Source organism: Cygnus olor, chromosome 2, assembly GCF_009769625.2.
Source record: "Cygnus olor isolate bCygOlo1 chromosome 2, bCygOlo1.pri.v2, whole genome shotgun sequence".
NCBI lineage: Eukaryota > Metazoa > Chordata > Aves > Anseriformes > Anatidae > Cygnus > Cygnus olor.
Genome location: NC_049170.1, coordinates 56,955,024 through 56,977,176, shown reverse-complemented (window position 1 = coordinate 56,977,176; position 22,153 = coordinate 56,955,024). Strand labels below are relative to the sequence as shown.

At 35.8% G+C, this 22,153-nt stretch overlaps 1 protein-coding gene across 3 annotated transcripts in view; it reads left to right on the top strand.

Annotated features, from left to right (window-relative positions):
• CNTNAP2 (contactin associated protein 2) overlaps positions 1 to 22,153 on the top strand; it is a 1,166,415-nt gene that overhangs the window by 552,279 nt on the left and 591,983 nt on the right. For all 3 annotated transcript variants that reach the window (XM_040547669.1, XM_040547670.1, XM_040547671.1), the window contains 4 exons: positions 6,648 to 6,851; positions 8,557 to 8,741; positions 12,146 to 12,289; positions 20,314 to 20,578. In XM_040547669.1, coding sequence (XP_040403603.1) covers positions 6,648 to 6,851; positions 8,557 to 8,741; positions 12,146 to 12,289; positions 20,314 to 20,578 — 798 coding nt within the window. The remainder of the gene's footprint in view (positions 1 to 6,647; positions 6,852 to 8,556; positions 8,742 to 12,145; positions 12,290 to 20,313; positions 20,579 to 22,153) is intronic.

Genomic DNA, 22,153 nt, shown 5'->3' with positions numbered 1-22,153 from the left:
ACTTAGTAAAGGCAGTGTCAGTTTTACTGCAGCAGATTTCAAACCAGTGAGTTGCCCATGTCCTTACAGCCAGACTGTAGTGCCTGAAGGCAATGTTCAAACACATTACCTTTGGCTCTCTACTCCATTGTGAGAGAGCATAAAAATGGAGACTCTTTTGACTGATGTGCTGGGACAGAGCTTCTTCATTTTTACTGGTGCAATGAGATGTAGTAATGTATCTCTAACAAGAGATCAGCTAACTTAGTAGTACTGAGATTCAAACTGTAAAAACTCCTGTGGCAAATTTAACATGCTGTCATATTGACACTACTTGGGACTCCTGAAAAAAATAGATTAGGATCTTCTGAAGTAATTTCTCTATAGGCAACTTGTCATGGGTTGCAACAAGGAGTTTTTTTCTTATGATTTTGAGCCTTACCCCTTGTATTAGAATGGGAAAGCTTCAATTTTTGGTGTTAAAGTATGTACATAATATACTGTTTATGTGCTTATATTTGTCATAATGATATTTTAGTACCCATGATTAAGAGTGACAACAAATGAAACCATGCATGTGGAATACCGTGGCCCAGCCAGAGATGCTTTGATGAATCTCTGATGTTTTCAAAGGATAGATGCTTAGTGCCTGGTTAATGTTTTTTATTAATACAGTATTAGTATATATGTTAGTACACACAGCAGGCATAGGCTCACATCATACAGTAAAACAAAAAAAAACAAAGATCTTTTCCCTAAAAATATTTAATCTAAAAAGAAAATTAAAGCAGATGAAATAGAGATAACGGAGAAGAGATAATGAAGATGCAAAAAGTGATAAAATTTCACCTATGCTGGGAATCAGTAGTACAGAACCTTTGTATTTTCAATCCCAGAGATTATTTTGTATGTACTGTGTAGAGTAGATCGTTTAGAGATCATTAGCAATTTTTAAATACGTGTACATGTTAAATTTCCCATGAATCTTGTTGAGTTTATTTTCTGCATGATAAGCATTTCTCTGGAAAGTACTTTGCTGTTCCGATCAATGTCATTTTACTGATATCCCCGATAGCACGGATTTTTTAGTAATTCCAGGCAGTACATTTATCAAATTAGATAAGTGGCTGTGCTGAAGTCGGTGTTGAGTCTTTATGAATGAGCACTTCTGTGTTTTTCAGATGCTGACATTGAGGATACAGTTATATTTTTCTCACTAGAAAGAGAGGAAATAGAGAACTATTGGAGCCTGAGTCTGATGTGAAGTATTTCTTAATTAATTAATTAATTAGGGAACTCCAATCTCTTTTTACAGATTTGTTTCCCTGACCAAAACTTACCAAATTCTGCAAGTGGCCAAAAGTACAGGACAAAAGTGCCTACACAGGGCTACCTGTGTCTGCTGCACAAGTAGTAAGACCCGTTACTGTTGACTTCTGCTTTGAAATTTGTGAATGGGGTCCTAACAATGTTTTAAGGGTTTTCTGACTTTATTATTCTTCAGAGGAAAACTGAATGTGGTGATGTCATTAACTAATGAAACTGTGTTAATTGTGCCATCTCAGAAATATACTTGAATAAGGCCTAACACATCTTCCTGGACAGATAAAAGTAGTGTTGTATTTTTAAGATGTCAACAGCATCATCCAGGCTATCTGGAAATTCAAGAGTGGAGAAGTCAGACTGAAAGTAATCAGACTTGTACTTCCTATTTAAATTTTTATATGTTTTTTAATAATGTCAATTTCTTTTTTTTCCCCCTTTTACCATATTTTTGTTTCCCTTTCTCCCGTTCCCTCTTTCCTCAACTCACGTTTTCTCTTGTGATATATATATATATACATATATAGACCATTGCAACAGTAGCCTCTGAGAACAATCAGACCTCACTGAATGTACGTGAATATACAGTACGCAATGGCTTAGGTGTCTTTCCTACTAATGCAGGCTAGTTCAGTGGCTAAGGATGAGAAAAATTATATATTTACACTGCAATTATAGGAATTATGTGGTTTACTGTCTAAGTACCATTTCGCATCATGGTAATTACCACAATATTAAATAGCTGAGTGTCATCATAGAAGGAACACAAGTCATTACCACAGTTCTACATATGATAACTCTTAAACATAATTGCTATGTAATCTTTAGGTGATTGAATTATCATGCAGGCCCATGTGCATACTGCCAGCATAGCTATGCATAAAAGAAAGCTGCTTAATCAAAGATTACTGCTGTTTCTTTTTTTTAATTTAATGATTTTCTAAACATGATAATTCAGGGCCAGGTTTTGAAAAAAATGTGTTACTTTTACTCAGCTTTGTAACTGTGCGTTATGAGTTTGCTTCAATGAATAATGAGAAAAACATGTCTGCATGTTGGCAAGAGTGATCTAGGTACAAAAGGGATACTTGCCTTTTCAGCGCTAACATGTTGGGAATCCATAAACCCACAGAAATCAAGTCAATGTCCTGATCAGATCTTGGTCGCATGCTTGACAGTTATGGTAACTTTTGCAGATGTTAACAAGGAGGAACCAGCTGGCCTTAGGGGTAAGGTGATATACTCCATATAGGAGATCCTATAAACAACAACAAGTAAATCTAACAAATATTAAAGGAAAAGGATCTATGATTTTGTATATGGAATTATTTTTTATGATGTGTATTTGTTATGACAGTTGCTTAAGCTATAATATCCATCAATTTCTTTAATTTGTATCATTTCTTCATGGCAGTTGTATGCCAGTTTGGAAGAGTATAATCCATGTAGCAGATTTGCTTTACATAGAAACATGAATTTGGTAATTACAGTGTGATTAAAAATATAACCTTCATGTAGATTTTTTTTTTCTGTAAACAGTTTTCATGCTTTTCTAAAATTTCTTAATACCCACAAAAATCTTGAGAAAATGTTTATTGGATTTTTCTTCAAGCAAAAATAAATAACAGGGTTTATATAATCTCTTTTACAGTATTTTTCTATCAAATTTCTTTGTTTCTACAAAATAAACTCCAGAAGTAATTTATTTTCTTGAGTAATGACAGTATACAAGACAACCCCACCTCTGAACTCACATACTGTTGCTTCTAAATACACACCCAGAATAGGAAACAGAGCGCCTTCATTTCTGAAAGCAGCACCTTCATCTATGCCTGACTAAATGTGTCCTTCTTACATGCTGATAAATTTTTAATGGATTTCTTGCACTAAAATCAGTGTGTTATTCTGATATTTAATTTTCAGTTGATTCACTGTCCTGGAATTTGTCATTCATAGCTATTAGATCAGACCCAAAGTTTTAATTGAACTTGGAGCTTAATGAGTATTTTTTATCGGAGTGTATATGGCAAGGTGTGTTTTATAAAGAAAATTTGTGTTTCTAATATACATTTCTGATATACTTCAGATATATATGATATGCTAGTACCTATGGAATGTTGCAGTTAGTTTGGAATGGTCATGTTATATTTACTGAAGAAAATTTCTTCCCCATTCAGTTGACATAACGTGGGTCAGAGTTTATTGTTTCATCAGACATCTTTGTATGTTTAAGGGAAATTTGGGCTAGGTTCAAGTTATATGATTGTAAACTGTTCAGTATATATTAGGTGGACCAATAGACACCATGCTTCCCTGTATCAAACTTAAGAACTGTAAACAGAATTTTTACAGGGTAACTCAGATCTTGAGTTCTCCAATTTGTCATAATCCCCAGAGTCATGTCAACTGAGGACTCTGACCATATTATGATTATGCGTATAGATTTATTAAGATCTATGAAGGTCAAATGACAATAACAACCAGAAACAGGTATCACATACTTCATTGTAATGCACAGGAACAGTGTTTCAGAAAAACAAATGTTCTGGAAGTAGTATTGAACTATTTATTATATTAGTGATCTGTGGGAAAAATCATGAAGGATAGAAACATAATGTGTTGGTCTTTATATTTGAAAACTTGCTATGCTTAATGATGTGAGGATGTATGAATAGACATTTAATCAATATGACTGCAAGCCTCAGTCTCAATTGAGTGTGTTTTAGTTAATGAATACAAGATGGGATGTGGATTTCGTGACAGAACAATGAGAAAGAAATCATTTATGAAATATTGGTTATGTTTCTACCTACTTTTCAGTACAAAATAAATGCTAAACATCATGAAGCTTGATTGAATGCTTTTCTTTGAGAATCAAAGAGCTCTTATATCACTGTGAAAAGTGTTTCTGGAAATTACAGAATGTGAAAAAGCAATCTATACAGGCGCTATACATAAGCAGTCCCTTTATAGTAACTGATGACTCAGCACTAGTAAAAATTGACTCAGCAGATCATTATGGTAGTCATTACATTCTCAGATGGTTAGGAATAGATGTAACTACTTCTTATGGCACTTCTCTGAATCAGAATGTAAAATAATATTTCAGAAATTACTTGGAAGTTAGCATTTTAAAGTGCATGTTTGACATATGTTGTCAAAAACAAAGGCAACAGTTTTTAACATGATAGTTGATAATGTAGCCCATACAAATTCAAATTGAAATATATACATTTATTTAGGCAGAGTGTACAAAGTACTTTAATGGAGTTTCAAAAGATTATTTTACATTAATTGCACAATGTGAGTGAGGGTGTCTGAAAGATTTAAATTACTTTCCATCATAATAGCAAAAATAAGTTAGGATTTTAAAAAGTTGCAAGCAATCACCCAAGAGCAGTCCACAGAAGTAGGCAAAAATAAGAAAGCTGTGATTGAAAAATATATGATAAAATGCTATCCTTGATTTAATTCAGAGCATGAAATATGGCATGGTATGCCAATAAGTGTGAATGCTTATGAAGAATATAGGTGGGAAAGACTTTTTTCTTTAAAAAAATGATCATTTTTTATTAATTCTTTTTAAAGAATATTGCTTAGTGGCCATTTAAATTATTAGTTGTGAATAGTGAGGATGAAATCCTGATACAAATAGTAGCTAGGGCACTAGTGACTGAGCACAAATTAAGTGACTCACAAAGAGGTTTTCTTACAAATAGTAGCTAGGTCACTAGTGATTGATTACAAGTTAAGTGGCTCACAAAGAAGTTTTTTTAAACAAATCTGTACACATTTTTAGAGATCTGTATGTTTACAATCTTTTACTGAGCTCTTCTTAAAAGAGAATCGTAGAATCATATAGAATCATTCAGGTTGGAAAAGACCTCTAAGATATAGTCCACCCTTTAACCCAGCACTTACAAGTCCACCACTAAAACACGCTACTCAGTTCCACCTCTATATGTTGCTTGAAGACCTCCAGGGATGGTGACTCACTCACTCTCCAGAGCAGCCTCTTCCAATGCCACACAACCCTTTCAGTTAAGAAATTCTCCTAATATCCAAGCTAAACCTCCCGTGGTACAACTAGAGGCCATGTACCCTCATCTTATCACTTGGTGCTTAGGAGAAGAGCTCAGTCCCCACCTCACTACAACCTCCTTTAAGGTAATTGTAAAGTACTATAAGATTTCCCCTAAGCCTTCTTTTCTCCAAGCTAAACAACCCCAGCTCCCTCTGCTGATCCTCAGAAGACTTGCTCTCTAGACCCTTCACCAGCTTCGTTTCCCTTCTTTGGACATGCTCCAGCACCTCAATGTCCTTCTTGTAGTGAGGGCCCAAAACAGAACACCGTATTCAAGGTGCAGCCTCACCAGAGCCGAAGAAAGAGGGACAATCACTTCCTTAGTCCTGCTGACCATGCTATTTCTGATTCAAGCCAGGATGCTCTTGGCCTTCTTGACCACTTGAGTACACTGCTGGCTGATATTCAACTGGCTAATAACCCATACCCCCAGAACATTCAATACTCTGCAGAAGTTCGTCTATTTAATACAGTCAAGTTCCGTGGCTATTATTTCTGGATCTTGCCTCCAGAAAAATGTAGAAAACTGTGGCTCATTCTTTAGAGACTTAAAGAAGGTAAGGCTACATCAAATTTTGTGGTATCATTATGCAACTTTTATGTGAATATTGGATTAACCTTAAATAATAATGATTGCATCCCTTGATTTTCTTCCCTGATTTTGAATAGAACCAAACCTAGAAAAAAAATCTTAGCCCAAATCATGGAACTTTTTTTCTCAAAATTAGTTGAGGTCATGTCTTACAAAGCATGTTCATATAAAACTGAATTAGACAAGGTTTATGCCTATGGTTTAAATAAAGATCGAGGAATCTCTTAAAACTCCTAAGCAATTTCCTTAGATTCATGTCTTACTGCTCACAGTCCTCTCAGATACATATATTGGATTTTTAAGAGGTATAACATGAATTAGTAATAACAACTCAGAAATTTGTCTCTCATTTTCAACTGTAATTGGGAAAATGTGTAGGAAAGCAACTGTATTAAGAGAAGCCAAGATAAGTTGAGTGGTTGAGCCAAGATAAGTGGTAGTGTTGTCCCACAGACTCTGCTTTATAACATCCAATGAATTAAATTTATGCTCTTCCTGGTTCCTATTTTTGATAGTATTAAGGTATGGTCAAGAGAAAATGTATTTGCAAAGCATTGCACAGGTTTTTATTCTGTTCAAGTACAGTCCACATACGGCATGTCTCTTTTTCCAGTTGCTAAAGGAATATATAATCACTAATCAACAATGTTATTTGTTTTTGTCTTTTAGGGGCTGATGTTATCAATTTTGATGGCCATGTAGTGTTACCATACAGATTCAGGAACAAGAAAATGAAAACATTGAAAGATGTCATCTCTCTGAAATTTAAAACCTCTGAAAGTGAAGGTGTAATCTTCCACGGAGAAGGACAGCAAGGAGACTATATCACCTTGGAACTCAAGAAAGCCAAACTTGTTCTAAATTTAAATTTAGGTATATTTTGATTGTCTAGTTTTGTGCACTTTTTAACTCTCCAAAGAATTTACCTCCTTTTTTTCCTCAGTAATATGGCAGGCCACATCATTTAATCAGAATATTTGTTGAAAACTTTCCTCATTCCTTTTATTATTATTATTATTTTTTTTTTTCTTTTCCTGTTCTATGCCTCCCCATTTACTTCATGTGAGATAACATGAAAATAAAATCATTAAAAAAAAGATCAACAATATATTGTTATTAGAAATTTGTCACAAAGAAAAGAATATTGGCGGAATAGTTTGGTCTTCTTCATAGAATCACAAAATAGTTGAGGTTGGAAGGGACCTCTGGAGGTCATCTTGTCCAACCCCCCTGCTCAAGGAGGGTCACCTAGAACCAGGAATATGTCCAAAAATCTTTTGAATGTCTCCAAGAATGGAGACTGTCATGGTCTCATTTGTAAGAAAGTAATCAAGTGTCAGTGTGAGAGAAGGGTGCTGCCTTTAATTATAGAAGAATAAGGATCAGCAATCTTCAGCAAAAAAAAAAAAAAAAAAAAAAAAAAAAAGATAAGCCTGGGAAGATATGTGAGGTTGAGGCTCAGTGACCTCACTAGAAAGAAGTATAGCTTGAAAGTAGGCAGAGAGAAGTGTTTTGTTGTTGTTTTTGTTTGTTTGTTTGTTTGTTTGTTGTTTAAGCTCTTAATATGAAGCAAAAAGGCAGTATGATCATTTGTAGTGAAGTAATGTCTTAAGCCATGGCAGTTTGATTTGCCAGAATGTGTTATCAACATGCACAGCCTTAGTGTCTGAATTGCAGGCATGCTCCAGAAATGCTTTAGGTTCTCATGTATTCAAAACGTGGAAGAATGCACTGATTTATTGGGCAATGCAGCAATTTTTTAAACTTATTGCTGAATTTGTCGTTTGCTGCTTCAGCTGAGATCTATACTATCAGCCTTTGCTGGCTTAACTACGTCAGTCTGCATACAATGAGAGGTGATCTCTGATGAACATAACTGCATTGGCAAAAGTCCCTGGAAAGAACAGCAGTAAGCTGCAAAACTGTACTCTTGCTAGTAGTTTATTTGACTTCCAGAAAACTAAGGTTGACACAGGAGAAAAGACTGAAATAAGCTATGTTAGCAAAAGACTTTTTTTTTTTTTTTTTCTGCAGCTTGCTCAGTCTTCATTGAGCCTCTTCCTATACAGTAGCTGGTCTAGCTATATAGACAGAGTCTACAAAGTATTGAACTTATTTGTTTGCAGTTATCAGACCGAAAAGACTTTTTGTTACCAGAGTTTATTATCACTCACAGTGTCCTCAACGATCAGTACAGTTCCATTGAAGCTCAGGACCTGGCACAAAGGCTATTCTGGGGGGGGGTGACAGCTTTTCATTTCTGTTGGAGAGGGATCAAAACACAGAAAACCCTTAGATGAACCTTTCGCAACTGAAAGTACATATTGCTTCTCTGGTTCACCTCCGAATAACTATGCATAACTATTTATACAGTTTACCAATCTGATACTTGCTGTATTTGATCTACCTATCTGTATTTACGGCAACAACCCTCCACGGTTTGCTTCATAGTGGGCTGACTTGCTCCAGCCTCTTGTGTGTCCGGTATGATTCAGGTAAAATATTGACAAAATAAAGGGAAAATGCTTGCCTAACTGGTGTGAGGTGAAAATTGCTGTTGTTTCTATTCTTATTTTAGGTAGCAACCAGCTTGGCTCTATTTATGGCCACACATCTGTGATGACAGGCAGTCTCTTAGATGATCACCACTGGCACTCCATCATCATAGAGCGCCATGGAAGAAACATCAATCTCACCCTGGACAGACACATTCAGCATTTCAGAACCAATGGAGAATTTGATTACCTGGACCTGGATTATGAGGTAGACGGTGATTTTTTTTTTCATTTTCATTTAAATAGACTTTATAAAGAGAAGTCCAATAAGGAGGGAAGAGAAAATTAATAAAATTAAAGGTTTTTTTTTTAACTTTTTTTTTGTTTAGTTTTAATGATCGTTTTAATTAATTTTGCCTTATATTTCATGGAATTTTATTTTGAACACTGTTTCCTCTTAGGTGTAAATTTAGTTTCCCTTCATTAATCTAACAGATAACTTCTATTATAAGGCTCATCTCATCCTGTTGTTCTAAAATGGGAGGTCTACGTAATTCAGCAAGCTAAGGCTTCAGCTAAGCAGCTGCTGTAAGCACAAAAATAAAAATAAAAAAATTAAAAAAAAAAGTTTTTTACTTAATGACCTTAATCTTGCTTTTTTTTTTTTTAAGCACATAAGTACTTCCTTGTATTTTCACAAGCACACCATCAATAACTAATTTCCAGAAAGAAATAATAAAGAGCTAGAAAACTTCCAAGAAAACTTTTGTTTAATGCATCAGTTAATAAATACAAGTGTTGGTAATAAACTACACTACACTACACTACACTTTCTCTTAGCCAAAAGGCTGAGAAGTGGTTTTAGAAACCAGGGGGGAGAAACTGGATCAAGGAAGATTTACCTTTAGCAGAGGAGGATCAAGTCAGAGAATGCTCGAGCAAGGTGTACATACATAAGTCCATAGACCCCGATGGACTTATGAGGAGAGGAAGAGGAGAGGATGAGGAGAGGAAGAGGCGATGAAGAGGAGAGGAAGAGGAGATGAAGAGGAGAGGAAAAGGAGAGGAACCGGAGGGGAGGGGAGGGGAGGGAAATGTCACATGTACATACAGAATGGGAGACTTTTGTTATATAGACTTTGTAAAATAACTTTCTTGCACTCTTTCCTGTTTCTAATGAGAATTAATGTAGTTGCCTGAACCACATATAACTATTTCCACCTTTGCAACTTCAGAGAGAATCAAAATGATGTAACAGGAATCTTTGAATTAATTTTTGTATTGATTTTTTTGCAAACATTCTTTTGATCCAAAAAATTATGTAAGTGCCTTCTTTATTAGCACTAATGATGAGATAATACTCATTGAAAAAATGAGCACTCAAAAAATACTCAATGAGCATATTTACCTGTACCTGTGATACTAATGGGACATGGAAGATCTGAACTGAGCTACTGAAAACTCACATAAATAGACTTTATTAAAGATTTTCAACTGAGTGAACTACAGAAAAAGGCTGAGTGCCTTAAGTCCTTGGGCATTTTGCATATATACATGTAACATATTTACATAATAAATGTATTGTGTACAATAAAGTTACTTATAAGTGAGGGGGAAATCCAGGAGATTAAACTTTCTCCCTTCTTTGACATTAGAGACCTCACTGGCAGTTCTCAAAGATAAATTTAAATCTCCACGTACATAGATAGATCTGCATATGTTTAATGGAACTTATTTGATTGTGTGGATATGTATTCTGTAGTTCGCATAAATGCAAGAGCCTTGAACTCTTCTCCTTCCTTTCCTCTCAATTAATTCACTGGTTTTGGAGGTTAGCCATCATAGGCTATATTTAATTGTGTTGCACTTGTGATAAGTTACTCGTCGTAGATAAAACTCACTGAATCAAAACAATTTTTCATAGAAAAGACAAAGCCATAACTCCAAATATCTCCACTTTCATCCTTCCTTCAGTTAGCTTTTGTTGCTGAGCACAGTGTCAAATGTTATGGGATATCCTTTTTGTCAGTTTGTGTTAGTTGTCCTGGCTGTGCCACATCCCAGTTTCTTGTGCACCTCCAGCCTACTCACTGGTAGGGGAACATGAGAAACAGAAAAGGCCTTGATGCTTTGTAAGAATAGTTCAGCAATAGCTAAAATGTTGGTGTGTTACCAACACTGTTTTGGTCACCAATCCAAAACATAACACCACATGAGCTATTATGAAGAAAATTAACTCTATCCAAGCTAAAACCAGTGCACCTTTCTATTTTCTCCTTTCTTCTTTCTGTCCAAAAACATGACTATAACATGCAAAAGAATGTTTGACAACAATTACTATATTACAATCACATTTTTCAGTTTGTGTAAGATGGTGTGTCTTTTCTAAAGTCAAATCAAATCAATTTATAACATCTGAGGATGTGTCTGTAAAAGGCTTTTATGTAGCTGGTATGGACTATTTATAAAGACCTTAGTTTTCAGCTATATAGCTTTACTTCTTATATGCTAAGTCAATATCTCCTCTTTGGGATAGAAAGTAGTATCTTGCATACTTTTAAAATGGAAAATGGGTCCCTTGATCTGCATTTTCCTGCCTTTAGTAATATCCAATGGCATTAACAATGAATGATATTTAAAAGCTTGGTTCTTCCAAATCTCAGCAGCAGACTGCAAGCAGAAATATTTGTGAGCTTTCTTGGGGTAGGAAATCTAGCTGCTATTACTATTTATTCCATCATCTATTTGATATAAATACTTAACGAAGATTGCAGGGACTAATCTCACGGGTCCTTTATTCTTCACGACTGGGCTGCAAAATATTAATGAAATTAAAGACCCTGGCAGGGTAGAGACCTGTATAGTCTCTATGGGGTGACAGGGAGAGATGAACAATTCTAGTTCATAAATTATTTGTTTTTCATAGTGTTTTAGCACTAGAGATTCTGGATAACCTCGTGTTTTAAAGTAATGAAATTCAACATAAAGAGAAAAACAATTCTTGTTTGTTGTGCTAAGTCATGTGGTAACTTCTCATTGACTATAACTACATGATAAAAGCGTGTTTTCAATAGTGGAAGGTGGTCTTGTCTAACCAGAGATAGTAACTTTAACTAAGGGATTCTGTAAAATTCTTCTAGATAAAGTAAATAAATAAGCATTAAAGGAAGCAAATGCATCATACTGAAGCCCACAATTGCCGTGTTGTAGTCTGAGCTCTGAATCTAACACGTTTATACTTAAATGATTCAAGTAAGGCTATTTGTCTGGCTAATCTTGTATCTACTCTTGTTTCTGCTTGAGAAAAATAATGAAACGGACAGTTATTCCAAGTACTTTGTTATTTGAGACAAGTATTATTCAGTAGCAGTCAGAAGAGCAGTCTGTTATGAGTAACCGTGATGTGGGTGTGCTCTTTATTTGGAGAAGCACAATAACAATTGAGATTTGCTACCATAAATATTTGCAATCACAAATTCCTTATAGATTTTTTTTCCTGCTTTTGCAGTGCTTGTTTGGAACTTCCTTTTTATGGTAAGCAGTGTTGCTAGCTGTCAGTCTCTGTGTTTGAGTGTTCAAAGAAAGCAAATGCGTCTGCAGCAGATATGTTTAAAAAATCTAAGAAGTCTTTGCCCTCCAGTAACTATCTTCCATTTTTTGTTGCATTCAAAGATAACCTTTGGAGGCATGCCTTTTTCTGGAAAACCAAGTTCTAACAGCAGGAAAAATTTCAAAGGCTGTATGGAGAGCATCAACTACAATGGCAATAATATCACTGACCTTGCCAAGAGGAAGAAATTGGAGCCTTCTAATGTGGTGAGAACATAATTTAATGGTCATCTAAACTTCTGCTTCTCATTCTAGGGAATGTTTGTGTGTGTGTGTAGCAGATACCCTTGTGATGTACTGGAGTGATGTAATATACAAAACAAAGTTTATTAAGTGCCCAAAGATCTCATTGTAAATACTTTTATGACTTTTTTTTAATTATTTTTATTTTTTATTATCTCTGAGCATTTTACTTCTGGGAGTTAAGTTTCAGCTTTTCAAAATTAACCTTCAGTATCATATAACTAGTTTTTAAAAGAAAACAGATGGACCCAATCATAGTGATCTACAACTAGAGTAGACAAGATTTATTATTAAATCAATTGCAGGTTTCTCATGGCTTTAAATCCTGGTATTTTCCATCTGTGCAGAGCTAGTTAGATTGCTGGAGTGAAAAATAACTGGAAAGAGATGGTTCTAGATCCCTTTTCTGGTAGCTTTAAAAAACCTCAAGGTACTCATCTTCAAAATCATTATTTAGCTTATTAACATTACAAAGTTTAATAATATTTTATTCTGGTGGTAGTTTTTCTTTTCTTTTTTTCTTGCTTAAGCACTTATAGTTGCTTTAAAGCAACTTTAAAACAAGTTTAAACTTGTGGCTTTATAGGCAGGCTGAATAAGAAAAGCCTTTAATTTGTATATCTTTAAGGTTCTAAATGTTCCTTAAAATATTTGATGACTTACACAGGCAATGTGGGTAGGAAATGAATATATTATTACCGTGAACTTCAGATGGCCTGAGTAAGTTGTTCAAGGCATTCTTCTGTACAAGATTACAATCTTCACAACCCCCTGCTAGCAATATGTATGGTTCCACTGTTGCTTTTTTTTTTTTTTTTTAAATATTACATAGTAAAGATTTATACCTGCAATAATGATAAAGTCCAAAGGGTTGATTACCATTTCATTATTCCTTGGATAGTAATATTGATGTTTCATGTAATTGTATGAACAATATGGCTAAATGAGCAAGGTTATAAGGAAGGATAATTCTGAATATGTGATATAAATCCTGAGTCTGTACAAACTCAGTAATATAGCCTGATATGTAGAACCTTTTCTATAAATGAATTTTTTCAGCGTTGTCAAAGGCAAAGAGAGTGATATATATGTCAAAAAAAGAAGACTACCCTTCTAGAATTTTTTTCAATTTTTTTTTTTTTCAAAATCACCTGTGATCTCCTGCTTGCAGTGCATATTAAACTCGTAATTTAAGCACGTTTTTCAAAGATTGATAACTAATTCAGGAAAGGATCTTTGTACAGGAGAAGTTTTTTTTTTTCCCTTTTTGCACCAGTCCAGTGCACTGTAAGTTAGTAGGACATTTTCTTAAAGTGTCTTCCTGAACAGAAGTGTTACTTAAGAGACTTCTGTAGCAGAAATACCTCTCAAGAATGTAGCATAGATAGCAGTCCTAACGTCTCTGTAAAACCATCTCTCTATTTTTTTTTTTGGTTGTATTTTTAGTTTGGGTGGGTTAGGTTGCTTTTTGTTTGTTTGTTTGTTTGTTTTTATTTTTTTTTGGGGGGGAGGACAGGCTTGTTGGTTGGTTTTTGATTAAATTCTTTTACCTGTAACATGAAATCAAAATCCACATCTGTGGCTTTGTCAGTGTTAGTGCTTCATCAAGAGACTGTGACATGCTAATGTAATTTGATGACTCTCTTGATTTCCAATTCTAAGAATATCTATAAAAATAGAAGTGACCTTTGCTTTCAGTAATATTACTTATATTGCTTCAACTCTTCAAAAGCAAAATCTATTTTACTCTAGTTAAATCAACATGGATTTGTATGTTTCTTACAAAAGACTTTTTCTCCTAGTTTTGAGCCTGATTTTTCATAAAAAATAGAGTTGGTTGAGACTACTGTAGTTGATAATCATGTTTCTGATGATGGCTCTTAAGTAATCCAACCAGGATCAAAGCTCCATTGTAGGAGATACTGTACAGATGCATAATAGTTGGCACACCCTGCCCTAAACAGTTTATTATACGAAAAAGCAAAACAAAATGTAATGAAATGGAACAGAGGTGAAGTAATCAATATGTTTATAAGAAGTATCACAGGGGAAAAAAAGAAGAGGAAAGAAGAATATGAAAGAGGTGTGAGACAGAAGGAAAGATGTTCTTATAGGCAGATTTCAAAAGTCACACAGAAAAAGGAAATGGACAAGTTAATAGAATGAGGAGATCTAGACAATTTAAGGAGATAATCTTGATTTGTCTCTGAACAAAAATAAAGTTAATAAATAAAAATCTTTAGGTCTCACATACATAGGTGTTATGTCTATGAGTGCACCACCAAGAGTCTTCTAACACTTACTTAAATGATTTATTCCTTTTAGCTTCTGAGATTAACAATATATGGGAAAAAAAAAGGTGGGGGGGAGAGTGTCACAGTCCTCTGTGATAGAAAACATAGCAACAAATCTTTGGGGAGAATGAGTAAGATGGATGGCCTTGAACAGTTGTTCTTACTAGTGGAACCTGATTTGTTTTCATATTAGATAAATGAGACAAATGATAAACATCTCCAAAAGGGAGAGAAGGAGAGCCAAGACAAATAATAAAAGTGTCTGCTTTTCTCCTGAATCAAGTTGCAAACAAGAGTTGGCAGTGACTAAATGGAACAGTAGGTGCTAACTCTTTTTTACAGCTTGGTTCAGGTCTAAGACAGAAATAAAGACCATGCTTACACAAAAGTCTTCCAGTCCATCTTTTCTATGTTTATCTAAAAGAGTAAGTTGATTTATGGTTTGTTTGTTTACATTTACAAGCACTAAAGTGTAATATGCAGCACTTTCCCAAAGCCTGTAACAGAAAAATTCTGAGAAGAATCATATTTGCTGCCCTCTATCTTTACATACATTAGGCCTATATTCCATCCACTTCAGCAGCTGCTCTACCACATATTGCTGAGAGCAATCATGTGCAAATTTAACATAAGTGTTTTCTTTAAAGTATTTGCATTTGCCAAATATTGTTAGGAACAAAGATGAGTAATAAGCTATTTTAAGAAAAATATTGAAACAATATGACAACTATTAACTAGAATATTATTGCCTTTACTGTATGCTCTAACTTGATTTAACAGGTACTGTAGTGTTAATAAACTCATGAGCTCTCTTTTGAAAGATAGGTATTCATCCATTATCCCTATTAATTTAGAATTTTTTTAAGGCCAGGTAGTATTTCCACAAGGGATAAGATCTGAAAGCAAAAATACTTTATAAAAGGTAAACATGAAGCTAACTTGCAAGACAGAGATCATGATACAAAGATCAAACTGACCAAATTAAGATATTTTCATAATTTCCCTTCCAATGTATTATAAGTAATTCTTTAATAAGGCCAACAGTTTTTCAGTATAAATGTACATATATGAGTATAAATGCACACTGTATGTTTGATTTGACTTCCATATCACTGCCCAGAAAGGTATTCAACAAATTATCATAGAATTGTAGAGTAGTTTAGGTTGCAAGGGACCTTAAAGATCATCTAGTTCCACCCCCACTACCATGGGGACACACACACCTTCCATTAGACCAGGTTGCTCAAAGCCCTATCCAGCCTGGCCTTGAACACTTCCAGGGATGGCACATCCACAACTTCTCTAGGCAATCTGTTTCATAACCTTCATTCACCCTCTGAGTAAATAATTACTTCCTAATACCTGATAGTAATATGCTCTTTTTAAAAACTGTTAACCGTTGTCCTGTCACTACACTCCCTGACAAAGAATCCCTCTCCTGCCGTCTTGTAGAACATCTTTAGATAATGGAAAATGGGTTTAAGGTCTCCCCAGAGCCTTCTATTCTCTAGGCTAAAAAACCTCAACTCCCTCAGCCTGTCTTCATAGCAGAGGTGCTCTAGCCCTCTGATCCTCCTCATGGTCCTCCTCTGAACTCATTTGTGTGCTGGGGGCACCAGAGCTGAATGCAGTACTCCAGGTGGAGTCTCACAAGAGCAGAGTAGAGAGGGACCTCGACTTGCTGGCCATGCTTCTTTTGATGTAGCCCAGGGTACGGTTGGCTTTCTGGGCTGCAAGCACACATTGCCAGCTCATGTTGACCTACTTGTCAACCAACACCCCCAAGTCCTTCTCCTCAGAGCTGCTCTCAATCCACTCACCACCCAGCCTGTATTTGTGATTGGGATTGCCCCAGCCCAGATGCAGGACCTTGCACTTGGCTTTGTTGAACTTCATGAAGTTTGCACAGGCCCACCTCTCAAGCCTGTCCAGGTCCCTCTGGATGGCATCCCTTCCCTCTAGTGTGTCAACCACACCACACGGCTTGGTGTCATCAGCAAACTTGCTGAGAGTGCAATTGATCCCACTGTCCATGTCACCAACAAAGATGTCAAACAGCAACTGTTCTGATACTGAGTGCAACCATCTAGCCAATTTCTTATCCAATGAGTGTGCCATCCATCAGATCCATGTCTGTCCAATTTAAAGACAAGGATATCATGGGGGACAGTGTCAAATGCTTTTGCACAAGTCCTGGTAGATGACATTAGTTGCTCTTTCCTTATCCACCAATGCTGTAACCCTGTTGTAGAAGGCTACCAGATTTGTCAGGCTTGATCTGCCTTTAGTGAAGACGTTGGCTGTCACCAATCACCTCCTTATTTTCCATGTGCCTTAGCAGAGTTTCTAGGAGGATCCATGATCTTGCCAGGCACAGAGGTGAGGACTGACGTGACTGTAATTCCCTGGGTCTTCTTTTATTCCCTATTGAAAATTAGGGTTATGTTTCCCCTCTTCCAGTTACTGGGAACTTCACTGCACTGCGATGACTTCTCAAATATGATGGACAGTGCCTTAGTAACTTCATCTGCCAGTTCCTTCAGGACCCATTGGTGTATCTCATCAGGCCCCTTGAACTTGTGCACCCTTAGGTTCCTTAGGTGGTCTCGAAGCTGATCTTCTACAGTGGGCTGTTCTTCATTCTCCCAATCCCTGCCTTTGCCTTCTGGGGCTTGGGATTCAGAAATTATTCTGAATCTACACAGAAGGATCTCTTTCTCTTTGAAAAACAGGGATGCTTTTATAGAGACAAGCTGCAAATTAGTTCTAATTTTTAGCCTAGACCTAGTGAACAATGTATATCCAATGAGCTTAAATTAAGACAGTCCTTTTGTGAAGTACAATCTTAGTGGGAATTGGGAATCCAAATCCAGTTTAGATTAATCTAACTGTTTCAACAGGGAAAATACCATTTTAGCTAACAGAGAAATTAGAATTATATGTTACTTCCTCAAGAAATCTCTTACGCAGTTAGTGTTTATGATAAATGAGCTCGCTGATGTGAAAAAGGATTTGAATGGATTCAGTTCCATTAACCTTAATAGGTGTTATACGTGCAAGTGTCTCATGCATCAGGATATGAAAGCCTTATTTTTATGAGGAAATTGTTAGTTCCTCACAGTAACAAGACAGAAAGAGAAACTTAAAAATGTCTAACAAAATGCTTTCTGAGTGCTTCTTGTCATCTGTGACTAGTGTCTCTGACTGAATTGTAAGATGCAAGCTCTTACAAAATGTTATTGTCCTCTGTGCCTACACTGAATTACCTTATCTATGTAACAAAATATATTTCTAATCCATAGTATGACTACTACACTGAGAATGTTAACAAAGGGTTGCAGAGTGTATTTCATCCAAATTCCAGATTTTATTTTTTTCTGTATGTAAAACCTATGGTTTAACCAAAATATGCGTATCACACTTGGAAATATTGAGACTGAAAGTATCCAAACAAATGTGTTAGCATTTCAACATAGTGCTTAGTTGGCTGAAAGCTTGAAATGAAAATCTCTAGGCAACTTTTAGACTGAAATAAATAAATAAATAAATAAATAAATAAAGTCAAGCTGATCAGTATAAAAGCAGCTAAAGGGAGGTCCTTTGACTTTACTGAGAAAGTAGCTGTCATTTCTGTAATTCACACTCCAATTTGAAAGATTCCTATAGTTGTTTTAGCTAATCATTTTCCTTAATCCTTAAATGTATTTTGTTACCCGTGGAACATATGTGATATATGAAAAGAACATGGTTTCTGATGTTGCAATTTTATCATAAAGATAGGAACAAATCTTTTTTTGAGATCAGCAAAGAGAAATCTCTTCTTTAGTTCCAGAGTAATGGAAACTCCAATGTTTTGTGATTGATAATGGAGGTAACCTGATAGTCTAGCTACTACTTGTATTACTGGCTAATATAAGTAGACTGTGTGGCAGTATAATTTCTGACACTCTGTAGGAAAAAGAGGTAGTTATGCAGAATACATCTAAGAATAAATCTGAGCGCTCAAGAAAGTATTATTTTTATTTAGTTAGTTGTGACATGGTGATACTAAATAAGAAACTGAGTCTGCCACGTAGGTGTTATCATGCTGTGACATAGATAAGGTGTTTTCATTCCTTTAAAAAGAGATTTTTTTAGGACTTTGTCTAAATTAGTCATGTCTATAATCAGTCATGCCTCAAAATGTCTGTTAGTACACAGACTTGCTTCCTTATGACATTATCTAGTCCATTTGCAATTGAAAACAAGTACTTCTAAGAAAATTTACTTAGGACTTCCACCCACACATCTTAGAAAGTTACTATCTGGAATCCAAATGCTCTAATTTCCCTCAAGGTGATTTTTCAGGTGCATTTATCCACTATGAATAATAATAAAAAAAAGTGTTTGGCATGAAAGGAATGATATGTAACAGAAAGTCATTAAGTTGGAGTTTAAAATATTTATGTGCTAAAAATTATGTCTTACTCTGACTGGGATTCTGAACAGTGCTCAGATGAACCTTCTATCTAAATATCTAAGTACCTCTGAAAATGTTGTTCAATCCTTAGTAATTTTAAATGTTGAAGTAAGTGGCAATGGAACTGCTGCTCTGATCATCTGATACTGCATCAGACAAAATCTTTCCTTATCAAATTAAATTGAAATTGCTACAGAGTATCATTTTGCCACAGTGCATCAGAAAACTTAACCATAGAACAAGGTCCTCTTTGCCACATGGTAGAACAGTTCTTCAGTAGAGCAAGTCTTCCTGTTCTATTCATTGAAGCATTAAAATATCAGTTCTGGACAGAGATCTCCTTAGAGGAATGTGGTTTAAAATAAGAGCTTTACATTGCTTATTATTTCTAAGGAAAAAAATGATGTCTATAATACAGTCTGCCGTTGTGTTCTCTCATGAGAAATGACATCTGAACCAGAGGGAAAAATTTATGTCTGTAACTCTGGTCTTATTTACAGGTATGTTTTAAAGCTTTTGCGATCAGTATACCTGACTGGATTTTCATCAGTTTCCCTGAGTGAAATTTTATAGTGTGCAAAACTCAACTTCTTTTACAGAGAAAATGATTAATTGACCAAAAATATTAGGCATTGTTCATGATCAGCTACTCCAAATCATTCAACTTCATGAAATAAAGTATTAGCTTGTCTAGTATTATCCATCAGAAAACATAACAGAGAAGCTAGCTGTTCACAAGGTGTTATATGTCCTTCTTTTACAACCTCACACATTGTACTGATTTGACATGGTGATATAAGGGTATTTTGAAAACTTTATTTCATGAACTATTGCCCTGTTATAGATTTCTTTGGTTACCATGAACAAGCTCAAGTTTCTCTTGGATTCATTTCATCATCTTTGAACTGGGAATATTAATGCGTTCCTCTAAGCTTTTTGTTAGACTACAACTCTTCAGGGCAGAGACTGCCTCTTACTATGCGTATGCACAGTGCAAAATATAATTAGGCCATTTCTTTGGCAGAAGCCTCTAGGCAAAACAGAAATGTCAACAAACACCTTATAATAATAACAATAATGATAATATTAATAACACATTTTTACATGGAGCTTACATTGACTATAGTAGTCTCTGGATTGAATGAAACCTAGAATGCTTTTCTAGAGGTAGCTATGAATGTAGTGGAATTAAAATTTTGCTTATGTTTTTGCTTTTTTGTGTGTGTTTTACTTAGGGAAATTTAAGTTTTTCTTGTGTGGAGCCACATACAGTGCCTGTCTTTTTCAATGACACCAGTTACCTTGAGGTTCCTGGTCGCCCAAGCCAGGATCTGTTTTCAGTCAGTTTCCTTTTCCGAACCTGGAACCCCAATGGACTTCTTGTCTTCAGCAACTTTGCAGATGGCCTGGGCAATGTTGAGATTGACATTAATGAAGGCAAAGTCAGCGTTCACATCAATGTCACCCAAATCAAGAAGAACCGAATAGACATCTCATCAGGTAAGTGTGTTTTTTGTTGCTTTTTTTTTTTTTTTAATTGATATAATTTGTGTTGGTGTTGTTTAAAAGAATAATGGACTTCAAAATTGGAAAAATTGCTTTACAAAATTTAAAATTGAAGTTGCAACAGTACATTTATTCATACTTAATCAGATCCTTTATTATGCATCTCAATGAGTAAGAAGTAGAAGAAGAAAACAGTTGTTAGATAAGAGACAAGTATTCTTATTCTGTGATCAAAACAAGAAGACATATCACTCCTTGACTGTGAGGCAGCGTTGCTTCTTACTTTCTTTTTTTTTCCATCAGTCTTTCAGTCTTCTCTGCAAAAATATGTGCTTTCAACAGGGGATGATATTATATCCCTGTGTGGAGAGTAGCCTAATAATATGGAAGCTCTCTCTCTCTCAAAAAAAAGCAAGTTGTTTTAACCACAGGGCTGGTGTGAAAAATACCATGGCATTTTCTAAATATTCTGCAGAGTCATGCTGGAGAAGTAAGAAAGCTTTCAGTACCTGTCTACGGAAGTTTTGGAAAAATACTGTGTAAAAGAATTATAAATCATTAGGTTTGTTTCTGGAAGTTAAGGTGTGTGTTTGTTTCAGTCTTTTAAAAATACTTGATGCATCCCAGGGTCCTGAGTGAACTGGTTTATGTAGTTACCAAAACACCCTCCATCATATCTGAAAAGTCATGGCAGTCAGGTGGAGTCCCTGGTGACTGGAAAGGGAAATGTCACTCCAATTTTTAAAAATGGTAGAAAGGAAGACCATGGAACTACAGACCAGGCAACCTCATCTCCGTGCCTGGGAAAATCATGGAACAGATCTTCTTTGAAGCCATGTTAAGACATATGTTAAGGTAGGGAGGTGAATTGAGACAGCCAGCATGACTTCAGGAAGGGCAAATCATGCATGACCAATCTAGTATGGTCATCATCTATCTTCAATGATGGAGTGACTACATCAGTGGACAAGGGAAAATTAACTCATGTCATCTACCTAGACTTCTGTAAGGCCTTTGACATGGTTCCACACAAGATCCTTGTCTCCAGATTGGAGAGAAGTGGATTTGAAGGGTAGACTATGCAGTGGATAAGTAACTGGCTGGATGGCCACATCCAGAGAGTTGCAGTTAATGGCTCTATGTACAGGCAGAGATCAGAGACAAATGGTGTCCCTCAGGGGTCTGTAGAGGGACAGCTTCCATTTAATGTCTAGTAATGATATAGACAGTGGGACGGAGTACACCCTCAACAAGTTTGTGCATGACACAAAGGTGAGTGGCACAGCCAGCACAACAGAAGGAAGGGATGCCATCCAGAGGGACCTAGACAGGCTTGAGAAGTGGAAGGTCCCGCATCTGGGCTGGGGCAATCCCAACCACAAATACAGGCTGGATGGTGAATGGATTGAGAGCAGCTCTGAGGAGAAGGACTTGGGGGTGTTGGTTGACAAGTAGGTCAACATGAGCTGGCAATGTGTGCTTGCAGCCCAGAAAGCCAACCGTACCCTGGGCTACATCAAAAGAAGCATGGCCAGCAAGTTGAGGGAGGTGATTTTCCCCCTCTACTCT